Here is a 13,927-nt window from a genome sequence, read left to right as displayed (position 1 = left end):
TTCTAAACTTTAGTCTGTGGTAAATGTAGTTCAAATGCTATTTCATTTGTAGATTTTCTCGGATGGGCGTTAACCTGAAATTGTTTTTAATACTAATACGTAAATTTATGCTTTTGTTTTAAAAATAAACCTGTTCCAAAACTCGATTAGCATCTTCTTCGCTAATTTTAGTACCATAATTGTTTCTTGACTTTTGAAAAGAACCATATTCAACTAAATTTCGTTCCAACCTGGAAAAATAGGAGTAATGTGGTTGTCGCCTGTCCGGAAATTTTTGAAAGTATGCTTCAGTTGTTCGCATGGAATTTCGGTGATTAATGAAATAAAGTCTTAACATATCCCGATTTTCTTCATTCGTAAAACTCATTTTTATTTAAACACAGTAAAGGGATATCACACTTCAAATATCTCGGATAACTAATGTATCAATTATATTTGTGACAGTAATTGTTTCCATAGTATCCTTGTTCTTGTTTTCCAAAGCACAATAATTTTTTAAAATATTTTCATCAAAATGCAGGTTGCAGGAAATCTAAACGTCAAATTTCAAATATGATTTTACTATTTTGTAGAAGGTAAAAAGTGGAAATTATAATGTGCCATTCGTTTTTAATTATCTTTTCAAATAACATCAGAAAAGAAAAGAAACGCTTTTTCAAAATTTTGGTTTTTTACGGATATCTTCGGAAGTAATCGGAATTTTCCAAATTTTGAAAGGGCACTTTATTGAGCTCCAAATTGTACAACTTCGTCCCAATTTAACCCACCTCGTATCTCTTATAGTTACTGAGATCTCAATGATGAGCGTCGAATCTGAATAACCCTGTATATACAGGGTGAGTCGGGAAAATCGTGCCAAACTTCAGGAGCGTGTTGTACATGAAAAATAAATGTAAAAAAACTCAAATGTTGTTATCCGATTTTCGTTTGTTTACAAGTTATAGCGTAAATAAAAAAATTTTAACTAGGATTCTAGTTACCATAAACGTACCTTTGGTATTAGTGATATTGATACTGGTTGATGTTTATTTTCGAGTTCAATTAAAGTGTTACAAGATGCCAAACATTTATTCAAATTTAGAATATACAAATATGGTGTTTGTTTATGGTTTTTGTAATGGGAATGCTAGAGCTGCTGCTGAAGAATATCGAGCTCCCGCACATTCTGCTCGACAGGTTAAGCAACATTTAGACGAAACGTTTCCTGGACGTTGGATTGGTCGTGGTAGCCCTATTAGTTGGCCTCCAAGGTCTCCAGACCTCACACCACTAGACTATTGTTTGTGGGGTTGGTTTAAAACTGAAGTTTACAGAGTAAAAGTAGACACTCAAGATGCACTAATTCAACGCATTAGAAATGCTGCAGCTGCTATTAAAGAAAGACATGAAACAATCAGGAGCGCAACGAATGCTCTTCGTAGACGAAGCCGAAAATGTTTAGAAGTTAATGGCAATATTTTTGAACATTTACTATGATATCCAAACGTTAATTTATGGAATTTCTTATGAAATTTATAATTTTTTTTAAATTTTATGTTTTAATTTTATTTACGCTATAACTTGTAAACAAACGAAAATAGGATAACAACATTTGAGTTTTTTTACATTTATTTTTCATGTACAACACGCTCCTGAAGTTTGGCACGATCCTCCCGACTCACCCTGTATATACAAAATCTTTATTTCGCACGAAATAGGCTATCGACCTTTTGGTTTCTCTGCCCTTGAGTGTATAAATTTCATTTTAGAGTCTCATTATTTGCTATTTTCCTTATACTAGGTATTGAATAAGCGGGACTAATGCAGGGGGTAAGGGAATAAGATGTTAGGATAGGGTTTATGTTTGGAAGTGTTCTAAGAAGGTGTTTGTGGGAGAATGGAAGCGTGATTGTCTAGTTTGTCTTGTTAGGCACAGTGGGGTCAGTAGTGCTAGATTGTGAGGATTGTTTTTCCATTTTGTTTGGATGTGTTGTAGTCGTTCCGTTATTCTTGTCATGTGCGTGCGTTCGTATAATGGTTGTGTAGTGGGTTTTTGAGGTTTCTTATTTTTGTGATAGTTCATAGGGCGATATGTTCCGTTGTTTGTATGTGTTTTATGGCCTTTTCCGGTGCGTTTGCTCTTAGAATGTGTCCGTAGTCCAGGAGTGGTCTGCATATGGATTGGTATACAGTCGAACCTCCATAACTCGAATTTTAAGGGAGCGCAAAATAACTTCGACTTAAAGAGATTTCGAATTAAAGAGAAAAGAGTGGATAATAAAATAAATAATATTTATTACATTACACATACAAATATTTGATTTAAAAAAATATATTACATATTGGACTAAATAAAACATTTAAATCTATACATATGTATGTAATGTAGGATCCGCTAGTCAGAACGCTTAATTTTCTAAACAATCAATACGGTCTGATCAAGGCGAGATGCACGCAGGGAAAATTTGTGTATTAGATTAGATAGTATTAGTTAGAGTAGAATAAGAAGAACGGGGGGAATAAAAGGTGACGTACCCTGATGTTACGCCCATGCGTACCGTACCTGCGGTCGGAGTGATTCTCGCATGTTGCTGGGTTCTCCCAGCAACATCCTAGAATTCGGGTCACGGAAAAAACCCAAAAGGCGAACATCTCATTGTTTGAACTAAGGAATAAGGGCTCAAACAAAGAATGGTTCGTGATGCTGGCTCGCAGCAGCCAGATGTGGTAACGGTCGCAAGCCTCTACTTCGGGTACGACACTGTTTCATTACCCCCAAGGGGGGGGGGGGGGGGGCACTTAAGATTGAGACAAGGAGGCTCTCGCTGGTCGAGAACGGTGCCGAGTGAACAGAAAAAACTAAGTAACGCGAGTGTTTTCTTTCATCTAATTAAGTTACCATTTAAACCTTTAATTGTTACCTATCCGAATTGTAAATAAACACCCTAGACAACGAAAAGAAAAGCCTACAGTAATTATACGTTATGTGATTACTTTTTTAAGTAATCGGTTATTAACTTTTGGCGTACTGCGTTCTTCTCACAGTCTAACTCATAAAAATTTTTTAGTTCAAGTAAAAGAAATACAGGGTATCCCACAAGTGTTTCATTATATTTCAGTGCGTAATAGTACATTGAAAAATAATATGACTCCCTATATAAACCATATTCCAATAATGCTTCATTAAGAAGATACAGGGTGTTAAACTTTACTTAAAAAATCTAACTTTTATTGATATATTCAAAACCGTTTGAGATATGTAAGTGAAATTTGGCATGTTTTGAGAGTTAATGTAGACGCATTTATTTATGCAAAAGGGCTATTTTTCGTTTCACCAGTGACGTGTGTACGGACACTTCTCAGCACATTTTTAAAGAAAAACATGGTGCGCCACTGCTTTTTATCAAAATAAAAATTATTTTTAGAAGTTTAATTTCATTTAGAAGAAAAATGCTCACTTGACTCTTTTTCGTCCGACGTATCGTTTGCCAATAAAAAATTGAATACCGTCTATATGCACGATATTCTCTAAATGGTTTTAATAATATTAAGTTTGTTCTAAATATTATTTATTTGCTATAACATTATAGAAATTGTTCAAATTGGTGGCCATTTTGTTCAATACATAATTGAGCTCGCCTGTTCATTGATACTCTGATACGTTGAAATATTCCAGGTGTGTTTTAAGTTTAACACCCTGTATCTTCTTAATGAAGCATTATTGGAATATGGTTTATATAGGGAGTCATATTATTTTTCAATGTACTATTACCCACTGAAATATAATGAAACACTTGTGGGACACCTTGTATATCGTCTGTCGTGTTTTCATTCATGTTAAAAAAAAGTTGGAGTGTTTCAAATGCATTTGATATTTCGTGAAGGGAAGGTTTTTTTCCTGGAAATATCATCACTGTCGCTTTCATCGGATATTTCTTGATGCTCAGCCTGGTTGCTAATACTAGCAACAATTTCTTCATCTGTAGCAATCTCGCTGGTAATAAGATTATCATCAACATTTATAAACTCATCCATGGATGTCGGGTGATCTACGTTGCATAATTCTACACATCTATTAAACATATCTTCAATATTCGAAGTCATTTGTTGTTCCTGAATTATTTTTTCCCTTACTTGTGCTAATGGAATTTCATCCTCTTGGTCATAAAAGTTATGAATGCCAAAACCAGCTTTTCTAAAACAATTGTGAATTGTTGTCTGGGTGACATCCACATTCCACACGTTGGCCACAATATTAATGAAGTCGAGAAGATCAATCTTAGGAATGGAAGAATGACTTTTGAAACTGTCCAAAATTTTTTTCAAAATCCTCTGTCTATAATGAAGCTTGAAACAATTTACGATGCCTTGATCGAGAGGCTGTAATTTAGAAGTCATGTTCGGTGGAAAGAAAGTTAACTTGATGGCTCTTAATTTGTGATTTAGCTGAGGATGCGCCGGACAATTATCAATAATAAGTAAAACTTTTCGGTTTTGACGTAAAAAATATTTGTCCAATTCCAAAAGCCACGATTCGAACAGATCGGCAGTCATCCATGCTTTTTTATTACTTTTATAGGTAAGTGGTAAGCTTGTCACACCTCGAAAACATCGTGGTTTGGCACTTTTTCCTATTAATACAATTTTTAATTTCTCAGTACCAGTCATATTTGCGGCTAGCAAACAGGTAACCCTTTCCTTACTTAGTTTGCCTCCATGACACTTTTCGTTTTTGAAGGACAACGTTTTATCTGGTAAGCATTTAAAAAATAATCCAGTTTCGTCTGCGTTAAAGATGTCTTTCTCATCATATGGAGCTAAAAGAGCTGGCAAATTTTCTCGGATCCAGGTACTACAATGCTCTTCATTAACAGTTGCGCTTTCACCGCAAATCTTTTTCTGCACTATACCATATCTGAAATAAAAAAAAAAGTACATAAATATTAAACAAAAATGAACCTATGGAGGTATAACTTACCTTTTTTTAAATTTTTCAACCCATCCTGAACTTGCTTTAAAACTTTTATCTCCTAATTGTTGTGCAAAATTTAAAGCTTTTTGTTGTAAAACTGGGCCTGATATGGGTAAATTCTGTTTTTTACCGGCTTCAAACCATTTTACTAAAGTAGTATTAACAGTTTTTCTAGGTCTATTTGGCTTGAAACTAGCTTGGTCATTAATTTCGGCGCCAAATTGTAAAATGGACGATTTATTTTTAATAATAATAGACAACGTACTTTGCGGTATTTCATACTCTTTAGCGATATATTTTTTTTGAATTCCACTTTCCACTTTTTTTTTTATTTCTATTTTTTTTTCAATCGTCAGACTTTTAAGTTTCCGCGACGGCGACATTTTCCCAACACTAAATTGCACATATATGTCGGAAAATTGTTTTTAAGGGTAATGAAGGAAGGTGGAATAAAGCACAAGTCTTAGCGGTACTTCTTTACTTCCCTAAGATCGGGGGTCGAATGCCCCCCCACACAATGTATCGGAGTCACCCTGGGTGCGCCTGTTCTTTTTCACCAGAACCGACACCCAGACCTCCACATTCTTCCCACGCTCGCATCCCTGAATCACTCCCTTCACACTTCCATATGTTTTTGTCGAGATTATAAACAGGCCCTATTCATCTTTCATCATCGATAATCTATTTAACTATTACAAGCTAAATCCATTTCTAAAATGTGATAAGACACTAACAAGTGTTCGTAACATTGTCCTTATATTGGGTTGACAATTAAATTCGTTCGGTTTTTTAGTTTGGAATAAAACACATTTTTTTTATATACAAAACAAATTTTAATCAATTATATATTGACCATCTTTACTGATAACCTCTTGCCATCTCTCTACCAACTTCATTATGCCACGTTCATAGAATGACTGTGGCTTATCGGCAAAAAAACGATCAAGGTGGTTTTTAACTGCATCTTCATCTTTGGAAGTTTTTCCTTTCATTGAATTCTGCAACGACCGAAATAAATGAAAATCAGAAGGGGCAAGGTCCGGTGAATAAGGAAAATAAGCCAAAACGTCCCAGCCAAACTCGAGTAATTTGTTTTGCGTTGTCAAAGATGTGTGAGGCCTAGCGTTGTCATGATGGAAGACAACACCCTTGCGATTTGCCAATTCTGGTCGCTTTGTGCGAATAGCTTCTTTCAATTTCGTTAATTGGGAACAGTACAGTGATGAATCTATTGTTTTTCCAGATGGTAGTAACTCGTAATAAATAATGCCCTTAAAGTCCCACCATACGGAGAGCATTACTTTCTTCTGTGACGAAAATGGACGTTACTTCTTTCCATGTTTACCGCTACACAATATGTACGATACTTATGATAGCCAAACCAAAGTCCGCAGAAAATATAAGAGAAACATGATCTTGCATGTGTTTATTTGACTTGCTTGATAGCATTCAGAAAAAAAAAGCAAATCAGCATGAAACTTATACGGAAAGAAAACCGAACGAATTTAATTGCCAACCCAATACTTAAGACCAGGTTATAGCACTATCTTTATGAGACAACATGTATTTTCACACTCACATTAGGCGAATCAATAAACACCCTCGTATCACTTTCTTCATAAAAGCTCACATATACGAGTTAACTGTATGTTGAAAATAGGTTTTTAAATTTAGTAAATTAAAAACTAACGACAAAATGAGATGTCCGTTCACAAAGGTAACCGAATCAGTTCTGCCTCTTTTTAAAGAGCCGATTCGTTATCAAGAAAAAATATACAGGGTGGCCCATTGAAAACGAAACAGAGGCATTTGCGGGTACTTAGAAATGTATATTTGAAAAATGCTCGGACACGTAAACTTTATATTCGAGGGGGACACATTATTAATGTATACTCGCTCCTTTCACTTCAACACCCTAGCCGGGGTGAGTTAAACCGTTAAAATCTTAAATGGAAAGTATGGTCGAGTAGCACCTTGTTTGAAAGGTCTTTCGATTCTCGTTATAATGATACCCAAATTAACTAACTTTTATTCAGTAGTTTTCGAGAAATTTGGAAAAATGTGTGATTAAATTGCCAACAAGTGGAATGCTCTGTTAAAATCGTAAATTAGGAAAATAATCAATAGTGACTATTGTAAACTGACCAGATTAAGTTTAATTGTACTATTTCACCAATTGTTATTGCTTTCGAATAATAAAAAAAAATCTACTACATCTTATCAGGTAGGTAGAGAAGGCAGAGGAAGTAGAAAAAGGCGAATGGAATTTAAACTTTGAATACATTTAAAAAAAAGAGAGATAAAATATCACCGCAGCTATTGCAGTGAAGTATTCAAATGTTAGATACCGAATAAACTTCAGCATCGAGTTTAAGTGAATCAAATTTGAAAATAGGAAAAATTTTACAATGGTGTATTCTGTAGAGGAAAGAGTGGAAATAATTTCTCTTTATTTCAAAAACGACGAGAGTGCTAATCGCACTGCGGGTTTGTTCAATGAACAATATCCAAACAGACATGTTGGTAGAAAGTACATTTTAGAGCTAGTTGCAAAATTTCGACTAACCGGATCAGTACTCGACAAAAAACGGGATCCTGAACGTGAATTTACAATTAGAAATGAAGCTGCCGAGATTGAAATCTTAGGACAAATAGCTGCAGAACCAACTTTGAGCACGAGGAAATTAGCTACAGTTAGTAACATCGCTAGAACAACCATTCAACGAATTTTGAAACATCATAAATATCATCCATACAAGATTCATCTAGTGCATCAATTGAATGAAGATGATTTTGATCGGCGGATGGAGTTTTGCGAACGTATGACTGCAAGGATAGCTGCTAACGGAAATTTTTTATTCAATATCTGCTTTTCGGATGAATGTACTTTTTTTCGAAACTCTACTGTCAATCGTCATAATTGTCGCTATTGGGCAGATAATAATTCCAGAATTTTTCACGCTGTCCACACTCAAACTCCCCAAAAATTAAATGTTTGGGCAGGTATTTTTGGGGACCGTTTGATTGGACCAATCTTTCTTGATGGCAATCTGACAGGGGAGACGTATGTGGAATTACTGGGGAATACTTTGTATCCCTTACTCATTGACATTGTTGAACATGATGACCGCTATCAAGACAACCAATTAGTGTTCCAACAAGACGGAGCTCCTCCACATTATGCACGACGTGTTAGGGAGTTTTTGAACAGAGAGTTTCCAGAACAATGGATTGGGCGAAGAGGTCCTATAGAGTGGCCGGCTAGGTCTCCAGACTTGACTCCGTTAGACTTCTTCTTATGGGGCCATTTGAAAAGCAAGATCTATGCAACAGAACCGGAGTCTCTGGAAGAATTGCGACGACGAATTGTTAATAAATGCCGTCTGATAACTCCACAGATGCTTCAAAATGTTAGGACTCGTTTTGAACAGAACTTGTATTACTGTATGGAAGCTAATGGTGAACAGTTTGAGTATCTTATCAATTAAAAGAACTTTTGTTAATGTTTTACTATTAATTTTCCTAATTTACGATTTTAACAGAGCATTCCACTTGTTGGCAATTTAATCACACATTTTTCCAAATTTCTCGAAAACTACTAAATAAAAGTTAGTTAATTTGGGTATCATTATAACGAGAATCGAAAGACCTTTCAAACAAGGTGCTACTCGACCATACTTTCCATTTAAGATTTTAAGGGTTTAACTCACCCCGGCTAGGGTGTTCAAGTGAAAGGAGCGAGTATACGTTAATAATGTGTCCCCCTCGAATATAAAGTTTACGTGTCCGAGCATTTTTCAAATATACATTTCTAAGTACCCGCAAATGCCTCTGTTACGTTTTCAATGGGCCACCCTGTATAATACCCGGGTACATAATCAATGGCTAATATCCTATTCAGCTTTTTCTATATCTACCGAGATGTGTGGACGTTGGCATAACATACGTATTAACTAAAATCACAAATAAATCGGTAGATACAATTATATGGCTATTTACGAGTGGTAAAGTAATATGACCACCCCATAAGTCTTATTGCTTTATAGACGTAAACAGATAAATCTATAGGCGAACGTTATGTTTGGGAAATCATAATTTGGCTTGGGCTAACATTCAAGATACCGGAAGAGTCTCACATCTCACATGTACTAATTAATTGAAGTCATAACATAAACAACAGATTTCTTAATGATTGTATTTTTTTGGTATAAGGAAGGGATCGAAACATATAGTCAGTTCTTAAGTCTGGAAGAGTCGAATTGGTTAGTGTGTTCAGATCGTAACCTGTTAAATAATAAATTATTTTTTATAAATAATTATTTTTTTTCATTACGATCGCGATCCTTCCTTAAAATTATACCCAAAAGCCAGTATTACCTTCTGCTAAAGCGAAATTCGCTGAACTATAATTGAACATTAACTGACCACATCACGTTTATTGGTCGATTGCTAGGCTTCGAGTTACAGAGAGTTTCTAGTTAGGGAAATTCGAGTTAAAGAAATTAAAATACATGGAAAATAGACAAAACGTACAGGGGACAATAGTAAATTTCGAGTTACAGAAAATTTCGAGTCATAGAGGTTCGACTGTATTTTTGTTGCAGTCTTTGTGCTGATCCCTTTGTCTTTGTATGTTAGTGACCGGAAATGCTTTGCCCTTTTGATTGTTTCTGTTCTCATGGTCTTTACATGTTTAGTGAACTTCAGTTTGGAGTCAAGTATCATTCCTAAGTATTTTACGTCAGTCTTTGGTTCTGTTACTTGTCCGTCCGCTGTTATTGTTAGGGAGTTTGGTTTAATTCGGTGGTTTAACAATAGAAGCTGGTTTTTGCCAGCATTTGACATCAGCCTCCACACGTGAAACCACTTCATTGTTTGGTTAGTAAGTGTTTGGAGTCTTTCTACAGCCTTCTCGGTGTTTTTGTCATGTACTATAAGCGCCGTGTCATCCGCGTGTTGTAAAATGTATGCCGCTTTGTCTATGTGGTCTTTGTCTTGAAGGTTCTGATTATATATGTCATGGCAGTATATGTTGTAGAGTAGAGGAGAAAATGGAGGGCCCTGTGGTAGGCCTTGTTGTGGGGAAAAAGAGAACGATAGAGTATTGTCGATACGAACTTCTAGTTGTCTGTTTTCAAGGATGTGTTTTATAGTTGTTATCAAGCATTTTGGTATTTTGTAGTTCGAAGAGTTACAATAGTCCTTTATGCCAAACCGTGTCGAAGGCTTTGTTGATGTCCATGAATAGATTTGTTGATTTTCCTCCGTTTAAGTGTGTCGTCTGTATGTTATTCGTTAGGACCAAAAGTGGTTGGATTGTCGAGTGTTTTGGTTTAAATCCCAATTGATATATTGGAATGTGTTGTCCGATTCGTTTTTCAAGTCTGTCTTTTATGATGTGTTCGAAAAGTTTGCTGATAGTATATAGAAGGGTGATTGGTCTGTAACTTTGGGTTTTAGTGTTGTCCATCCCATTTTTTGAGATGGGGATTATTCCTCCATTCTTCCATGATTGCGGTATCGTGTTGTTCATAAGACAATTATTTAATTGGGTCCGGACTTCAGTGTGCGTTTCTGGCGTCAGACTTTCTAGTACTTTGCTCTTTATTTTGTCTTTTCCAGGCGCTATGTTTTTAATTTTGTCTAGGGCATTGGCATATTCTTCATTCGTAAATATCTCGTATCTAGAGTTAGTTTGTTCGGTGAAGTAATTGTCATACCAGCGGTTTACTCTGTTCCAATTATTTTTGTCAAATAGTGGATGTTCCTTCGTGCTGAAGGCTTCCTGGAAGTGTCTCGCAAATGCATCAGCTTTGTCTTTGCCTGTATGATGTTCGGTTCCGTTTTCGTTGATTGTTCCAACTGAGGTAGTCCTTTTGTATCTAGATATTTTTTTTATTTTTTGCCAATATGCTTTTCCTTGCTCGTTCTCAATTTCTTGACAAGTTTCTATCCATTTGTCCTGTCGGTACTGGTCGATCAGAGTCTTTATGTTTCTATTTAGGTTGTTGATAGTTCTTTTTAAGTCGTTTTCTTGATTCTGCGTGTAAAGTCTGTAAAGTTCCTTTTTATGTTTGATTAGACTCAGAATGAATTTTGGTAGGGTATGTTGATAGTAGACTTTTTTCTGTTTGGGTGAGTATGTTTCTATTGCTATTGACAGTTGTTGCTGTATATCTTCCATTGAAGTTGGTTGCGTCTGCTGTTGAATATAGTCGTGCATTTGTTTTCTTAGTTTATCAATGTCTGTTTTGTCGAGGTTACTTTGTCCATTGTTATGTTTTGGGTCGGTTGTGCGTTGTGTATCTTGAGTGTGTATGTTGAATGTCATGGCCAGATGGTCTGATCCTAGTTCATTAGTTAGTTTGACGTCATTAATGCTATGTGTGAGGTTTCTTGTGTAAAGTAGTACGTCTGGTTTTGGGTCTTCATTTTCTGGCATCAAGAATGTCGGCGGTGTCTTTTGTTTTATAAAGTCTGAGTTATCTAAGAAGGTATTAAGGTGTTTTGTTTTGTTTCTATTAAGGTTGAGGTCTCCCACAATTATTGCATATTTGAACAGACATGCCTTAGTGAATATGTTCTATTCTAAGTTGGAATGTGGGTTTTTGTAAACAAGAAAGATGTGAATTTTGTCGTCTGCATGTGGTATAGTGAAGTGGAGACATTCGTTTAGGGGATTGTTCAAGGAAGGGGGGTTTGCTTTCACAAGCTTTATGTTTGGCTTGAGCAGAGCTGCTGCGCCTCCTCTGGCATTCGAGGTTATATTGCCGTGCCTGCATATGTACTGCCAATCTGTGTATGTTGGTGTTCATCCTTGTTTCGTCTTTGTCTCTACGAACATGCAACCATCAATATTGTTATGTTCTACGTAATTGTTTATCAGGTGTTTTCGGTGGTACAGTCCGTTGATGTTAGCATATATTAGTTTTAGATTGAATAATCTACGTGTGTGATAGTTTGTCGTATTTGTTCTTGTGGTTCTGTGTGGGATGTCCTGTTTGGGAGAAACATATCCGTCATTAATATATACAGGGTTCGCCATTACTCCGGCCTTGGTTCCTGGTGTCTTTATATAAATATCAATATGAAATGTTTAGTACAGTACTCATTTATATTGGAAAGGTGCATTATTTAATAATATTTTTGTTTATACAGAGTATTCTGTTTTCGCTAGGCAGCATAAAGTTATAATTTTTTAAATAGCAACCCATAATTTTTTTTTTACAATTTGATGAAACCTTAATTTAGAAGGAAAATACATGAAACATTTTTTAAATTGGTTGCGACGTTGCCGTATTAAAGAAATTTCTTTAAAAATGCAGCATCAGAAAAAAATTATCGCAAAACTGGTGTTTTTTGAAATTTTGAAACTTGTTTTTGTAAAGTAGTAAATGAAAGTCAGAGGTACTTAAAAACTTTAAAACATTTTTTTTAATGCACCATACTTTTTTTGTATAAGAGCGCTAATTTGCAAATTTTACAAATTGCTGAAACTCGTTTTTTTTAAATGGAACTCATTATTTTTTTCAAGTCCTTCTAATGTAGTTTTAATTCTCTATTAATTTGCAATAACATCTTTTCATCTAAAATTTACAGTTATGGAGATATTTACAAAATTTCAATCAAATTGCAACAGGCATTATTATAATTAACATTTACAGTTTTAGAGAAATTGATAAAGTAAACTTTAGTTAAACTAAAGAATAATAAAAAACAACAAAATTTAAAAAAATATATTAATATAACAAGTGCTCGAAATTTTGCCCGTTTTGTTGTAGGCACGTTTGAAGACTTCGTCGCAAAGATTCGCGCATATTTTTTAATATCTCTGGTTTCACGTTAGAAAATGCGGTTCTTATTCTGTTTTTCATTGCCTCTTGTGTAGTAGCATCTTCTTGAAATACGTAATCTTTTACGAATCCCCATAAAAAGAAATCCATGAGAGTAAGTTCCGGAGATCTCGCCGGCCATGGCACAGGACCTCTGCGGCCGATCCATCGGTCACAAAATTGTTCGTTTAAATAATTACGCACATTTCTAGCATAATGACAGGGAGCACCATCCTGCTGATACCACATGAAGCGTCTTATGCTTTCCGAAACATTTCGTAGTAACTGTGGCAAAGAATTATCCAAAAATTCCAAATATCTGTCGCTATCTAAATGACCATCAAAGAAGTAAGAACCTATGATAAAATCACCCACAATTCCTCCCCATACATTGACCATCCATCTATGCTGATGATCCACGACTCGTAAAATATGAGGATTTATATTGTTATAATAATGAAAATTTCGACGATTCATTCGGCCATTACTATGAAAGGTAGCTTCATCGGTAAATAAAATAGTCGATGTAAAGCCTGGCTTCTCATAGAGTTTATTTAACATCCATTCACAGAAAGCTCTTCTTGAAATAAAATCCCCTATAGTCAACTTTTGATGCATTTCGATATGATATGGATGATATTTATGGTTTTTTAGCACTGTTCTTACTGAAGTAGCACTAATTGTATCAAGTACTTCACTAATTTGATTGGTGCTTGCATTTAAATTTTCAACTACAGCCTGCAATACCATAAATTCTGTCTCTTGTGTTTTGACAGTTTTTCTTTGAACAGGTAGTATGTAGTGTACCGATCCTGTTTGTTCGAATCGAACCAACAATTTTTGTAATGCACGGGTACTCGGAGGTCGGCGATCAGGATATCTTTGTTTATAAATAGGAGAAGCCAAAAGGCATTTTTTTCACATTCACCCAAAATAAACACCATGTCCACTAATTCGTTTTGTAGAAAATTCGTTTTTATTGAAAGTTAATGATGCAGAAGGTAGTGACAGGTAATAAGACAACTAAATGAAATAAGTAATTTATGCTTTTGTTAAATAGAAGCAAATTCTACTAGAATAAACCTGTTAGCTTATAATAGTGCCTGCTGCAATTTGATTGAAAATTTTGTAAATATCTCGATAA

General features: G+C 35.2%; 1 protein-coding gene across 1 annotated transcript; it reads right to left on the bottom strand.

Annotated features, from left to right (window-relative positions):
- Nucleotides 1-3,837: 3,837 nt before the first annotated feature.
- Nucleotides 3,838-5,551, bottom strand: LOC136344275 (tigger transposable element-derived protein 4-like). The gene is made up of 3 exons (XM_066291588.1): nt 5,484-5,551; nt 4,958-5,128; nt 3,838-4,894 (listed from the first exon to the last, which is right to left on the bottom strand). Exons 1-3 carry the CDS (start codon nt 5,549-5,551, stop codon nt 3,838-3,840), a joined length of 1,296 nt encoding a protein of 431 aa, XP_066147685.1.
- Nucleotides 5,552-13,927: the final 8,376 nt, after the last annotated feature.

The sequence above is a fragment of the Euwallacea fornicatus genome, chromosome 2, assembly GCF_040115645.1.
Source record: "Euwallacea fornicatus isolate EFF26 chromosome 2, ASM4011564v1, whole genome shotgun sequence".
Taxonomy (NCBI): Eukaryota; Metazoa; Arthropoda; class Insecta; order Coleoptera; family Curculionidae; genus Euwallacea; species Euwallacea fornicatus.
The sequence above is the reverse complement of the archived record's forward strand: the minus strand, read 5'-3'. Positions and strand labels throughout refer to the sequence as shown.